This window comes from Penaeus monodon, chromosome 7, assembly GCF_015228065.2.
Source record: "Penaeus monodon isolate SGIC_2016 chromosome 7, NSTDA_Pmon_1, whole genome shotgun sequence".
In the NCBI taxonomy this organism is placed as follows: Eukaryota; Metazoa; Arthropoda; class Malacostraca; order Decapoda; family Penaeidae; genus Penaeus; species Penaeus monodon.
The window spans coordinates 40,883,500-40,888,767 of NC_051392.1; the positions used below are offsets into that span (position 1 = coordinate 40,883,500).

The 5,268-nt window shown below is 36.6% G+C and overlaps 1 protein-coding gene across 2 annotated transcripts in view; it reads right to left on the reverse strand.

Moving 5' to 3' along the window:
* Positions 1–2,027: 2,027 nt before the first annotated feature.
* The window catches only part of LOC119575331 (gastrula zinc finger protein XlCGF57.1-like), a 17,019-nt gene continuing 13,778 nt past the window's right edge, over positions 2,028–5,268 (reverse strand). For both annotated transcript variants that reach the window (XM_037922876.1, XM_037922877.1), the window contains exon 2: positions 2,028–4,689. In XM_037922876.1, coding sequence (XP_037778804.1) covers positions 2,957–4,654 — 1,698 coding nt within the window. In that variant the 5' untranslated portion in view covers positions 4,655–4,689 and the 3' untranslated portion in view covers positions 2,028–2,956. The remainder of the gene's footprint in view (positions 4,690–5,268) is intronic.

Genomic DNA, 5,268 nt, shown 5'->3' on the forward strand with positions numbered 1-5,268 from the left:
CAGCGCAGCCAAATGGGACCGATTTTTCGTGATCCCTCCCACAGCTCCCTACTCTGACAACACCCTTCTCTTCTAACAATGTCTCCAAAAACAAGTAGGTAAAGTCTCTTTCTGTAGCCGACCCGACCGCTCCCGTCTTGTCACAGTAACATCCGAAAACCAAGCTATAGCATTAACAAAACTAACAGACCTATATGGTAACCCCATCCTTGCAGAACCCCATCCAACCCTCAATACTTGCACCGGAACAGTTTCAATCTCCCCAGCAAATCGCCCAATCTATGACAAAGATTGGTCAGATTGTGGAGAAGATCTACTTGCCTGTCTCACAGACTATGATGCAACATCAGTACAATGCTACTCCATTCCCCCCAGAGGTCATCGAAAGAAACCCACTAACATAGCCAAAATTACCTTCCGTAGGCATGACCTTCCCTTTAACATCTACATAGGAGGAGAATCCCTCCCTGTTCGTCCATACCAACCCCCTCCACGTCAGTGCCAAAATTGTTGGCGTCTAGGACACCCAGCCAAACATTGCCGTTCCACAGCCAGATGCCCACTATGTGCCCAACCTGGCCATACCCGATCTAACTGCCCTGCACAATCACGCACATGTGCCAACTGTGGCGGCCCCCATAATGTATTTTATAGGGGCTGTCCCACCTATAAATTTGAGTCTGAGGTAGCAACTCTCAGATTCAAACTTGGACTCACACTACGTGAAGCCAGACAAGAAGCACATTGACGTGGTTTCTCTCTTACTCCTTACTCCAGTAATACTGCTCATTCTACCAATTCTCCTAAACCCCCCCCCCCCCTACATCTAACCCCCCCTCTTCTACCTCCTACCTTCCCCAGTCAAACTCTTTTGCCATCCTAAATCCAGACACTCCAATCTCTACTACAGATACTTCAATCACCACTACAACCCCAACACCTTCCCCTCTCCCTCCTTGCACTACCCGTAACAGACAGAACAAACGTTCCACCCCCTCTTCCCCTACCACACAATCACCCCCACCTTCCTTTGCTCCTAGCTTGAGACACCAGTCCTCTCTCCCCCCCTCACAAGAAATCCTTTATCCCCAAAAACTCCCCAACCAACTCAGAAGAAACCATTGAAAATATTCAAGATTACCTAATGAAAACTGACACTCAACCTCCAAATCTTACAACTCCTGCTCCTTCCCACTCCAAGTAACTGCTGATATCCAATCCTCCTCCTAACGATATCCCCCTACACCCAATCCTCCTACCCCCTCCCAACACAGCCCATCCCCCCCGACCCCAACCCCGCCCACATTAACCCTCCCACCATCCCCTCTATCCCTTCCACTCCCTCCTTACGCACGTGAATCCCTTATGTAACTCATTAACTCTCATAATGTCAATACACACCACCAGACACTCCAATCCCACACATCCTACTGCCATGCCCACGTTTTGAAACAACTCGTACCTCTGCTTTCCCCCACCTATCCCCCCTTCACTGACCTCCCAACCTATCAGACATCCTTACAGAATCCCACACTTTCTGCTTCAACAACCTATTCTCTTTCCTCAAACGCATACATATTCTTCATCTAATCTAACTCCTTACCATACCCTTTCACTCACCAATTCCTTTGCCCAGCTTAGACAACTAATCACTAACTCAACCACCCTTCCCTAACATTAACTATAGTGCTACATGACCTTAGATGTCTAGCACATTTATCTTGCTTTTAACCATTAACTATTAACCATTCCTCCTCAAAATGGGTTTAAAAGGGGCCACTTTATATCTTTGGAGCTGTACTAAAGTACACAAATAATGATGAAGTTTGTTTCCTTAACTGTCAAACTTCAGCAGGAGTCAGCAGAATCTGAAATATAGTAGAAACCACTGCATGAAATAATTTATTTCAGCTTATGAATTCCCATAAGAACAGGGTACTGAAAAATCTTATCACATATTTCTGCTTTCTTCTCCTTTAGAGTAAAATTTATTTTTTCCCCATAAAAAAGGGTGGAGATAGAGTAGAATGAAGAAATAATTCAAGAATGAAGTAAAAATAAGGGTTATTTCCTGGAGTTGTCAATTCAAAGCCAAAGAGGAACAAAATATCAAAAATTGGTTTAGTAAAGAAGCACCAGACAAGGGAAGGGAGAGGTGAGTGAAGTATGCAATGGTTACTACAATTAGATAAAAGACCACAAAGCAAAGTGGATCACAGCAACAGCTTTTGCAGGTCTGAGGTTGAATGGATCATACACACACACACTTAATTAAGATGTTGAACATATTATATTTTGTTATTGTTGCATAATTATGGATTTTTTAAAAACAATTCTAGCACATAAAAAGCTACCAAATGAATGTTTGCAAAATATATTCTGTGATTATCTTACAAGCAAAAAGAATGCCTCATACAATTCTGGTACTTTTTCTTTTCATCAACAAAATTATGTTCAAAGAGCACCATAAAAATGTTAACTGATCAGCCACCTTAGTTCAACATATAAAAAAAATGTTTTCCCCTTACTGTTTGTAGGAAAATAAAATGAAGATAAAAAGAAGAGATTTATAAATATCAGTATTCTGTATCAGAATCTATGTCTTCATACTACATACTACACCACACTCTGATTGTTATAGTAGGTAATTTTAAAGATTATCTGTATTAAATACACAACAATATAATACCTTACTTTACCAAATTATAATACATACAAAGATATTAAAAAAGCATACCAAAGTTGTAAACAATATAAATGCATACACCAATGAATAATCTTAACATTACTCTTAAAAGAAGAAGAAAAAGAAGAAAAAAATCCAATTCTTAAATATTTTAAAGCATTTTCTTTTACTGTAAAAATATATCACATTGCTAGTAAGATATATATGTATGAAAGCATTCTGTATCTCATCATAATTTACATAAAAAGGTGATATCTTTACATATCCAGTCTAATGTTTATCCTCTAAGTGCAATCTCATATGTGGACTTAAACCATCTTTTCTTGCGAATCTCTTACCACATACTTCACAAACGAAGGGCTTTTCCTTTGTGTGTGTCCTTCTGTGTCTCACTAAATGACCTTTATCAGAAAATTCTTTGTTACATATTTCACATTTATAAGGTTTCCCTTTTGTATGAATTCTCATATGTGTTACCAAATGACTTTTCATAGAGAAGGCTTTATTGCATACTTTGCAACTAAAAGGTTTCTCCTTTGTATGTACTCTTACATGGCCCACTAGTGTATCATTCCTTGTGAATCTCTTATTGCAAATTTCACAGGTAAAAGGCTTCTCATTGGTATGTATTCTCATATGCATTACTAAAGAACCTTTTTCTGTAAATGTATTATTACAAATTTCACAGACAAATGGCTTCTCCTTTGTATGCACTTTCTGATGTCTGGCCAGAGTAGCTCTTTCTGAGAAACCCTTTTTACATACATTACAAAAATGAAGCATCACTTTAGTATGCAATCTCATATGTGTCAAGTGACCATATTTCCTAGAAAATTCCTTGCCACATATCTCACAACTATAAGGTTTTTCCTTTGTATGTACTCTTCTGTGTGTTACTAAACTATCTCTATATGAGAATTCCTTACTACATATATCACATCTGTAAGGCTTTTCCTTTGTATGTACTCTCATATGTTTTACTAGAGTATCTCTCATTGCAAAGTCTTTACTGCATACATCACAACTAAAAGGTTTCTCATTTAAATGCCGTATGATATGTTTTTTCAGAGTATCTTTTCTAGAGAATTCTTTATTACATATCTCACAGCTAAATGGTTTCTCATTAGAATGAACTATGAAATGTTTTGCAAGAGAATCTTTCAGTGTAAACTGCTTGTTACACACCTCACAGGTATAGAGATTCTCTTTTGTGTGCAACTTCATGTGTGTCTGGATTTTATCTTTCCTTGAGAAATCTTTGTTGCATACATCACAGTGAAATGGCTTATCTTTCTTTTGTACTACTTTGTTTGCAGTTGCATTCTTTGTTCTTCTCTGCACCATCTGATCACTATTTGTAGACTGAATTTTCCTATATTCCTCAATAACAAATGGTACTAATAACAATGGATCTTTAGTTGTAGTTTCCTTCACACCATCATGTATAAAATCACTTTCAGTTGCTGTGTCATCAAAACATTCAGTTTCTTCATCATATGAACACTCATCCTTAATATCAATGTCATTTTCAAGCTTAATAAAGACCTTACTTGCATCATTAATGCAATGAGTATTCTCATCTTTCACTTTTAAATCAAAGTCATTAACATTTATTTTACCACCTATATTTTTTGTTTCATCAAAAAATGTACTTGTGTCACTGATGTTTGTGTCATCTTCAGTTTTAATATAGACACTATTAATTTCACTAGTACAAATGTCTTCCTTATCTGGTATTTGGACATCAAGGTAATTCTTTTCCTCTAAAAATGGGCACTCATTCTGACTGTCTGTCTCACTCTCTTCCTTTATATAAATATTATCAACTGCATTCAGGAAAGCATCCTTTTTATTCTTTACTTCGGGGTAAATCTCCTCACTTAAATACTCATTTCCTTCTTCCATAATTTCCACCTCTTCCTTCTCTGTCTTGGAATGCAGCTCTGCATCTGAACTTTCTTCATCCATGATGACCAATGAAATCACCCATTAGTGATATCACTCTGAAAAAAGAAAACACATGAATTACTAATAGGTCAAATGTAATCAATTTTAATAAAAGAGAAACATATTGCTCTTGGTAAACCAACCCTCAAAAAACATTAGAATTATAATAAATGAATAAAAAATAAATCTCTCGGACTGCCATTCTTCTTCACTCATATCTGAAAAAATAAATAATATGATAATCAAGAAGAATCATGTTCTAGTGTTCCTGATACTAGTGAGTTCCTTAAGGCTATTACTCTTTTCTTATTAATGAGATCTCCTTTGAATTAAATCTACTTTATAAAAAAATGTCATCTGATATCAGAAAACTGTTGTCTGATTTAACCTGTATATATACTTAACCAGTCCCTGTATTTTTTTCATGAACTTTGTTTTCATTTAACCTAGATAGCTATGAAAGTGTTTATTCACCAAAGAATCAATTACCTACCTTACCTCACCTACATTACTTGCATTTTGGAAACAATTTTATTTACTACTACTATTACAATTTTTTTCTACAAAATTCAATGGGGTAAACAGGAGATATTAGACAAGCTTGGTAACTGACCTCTTGGTAGCTATTTTTTTTT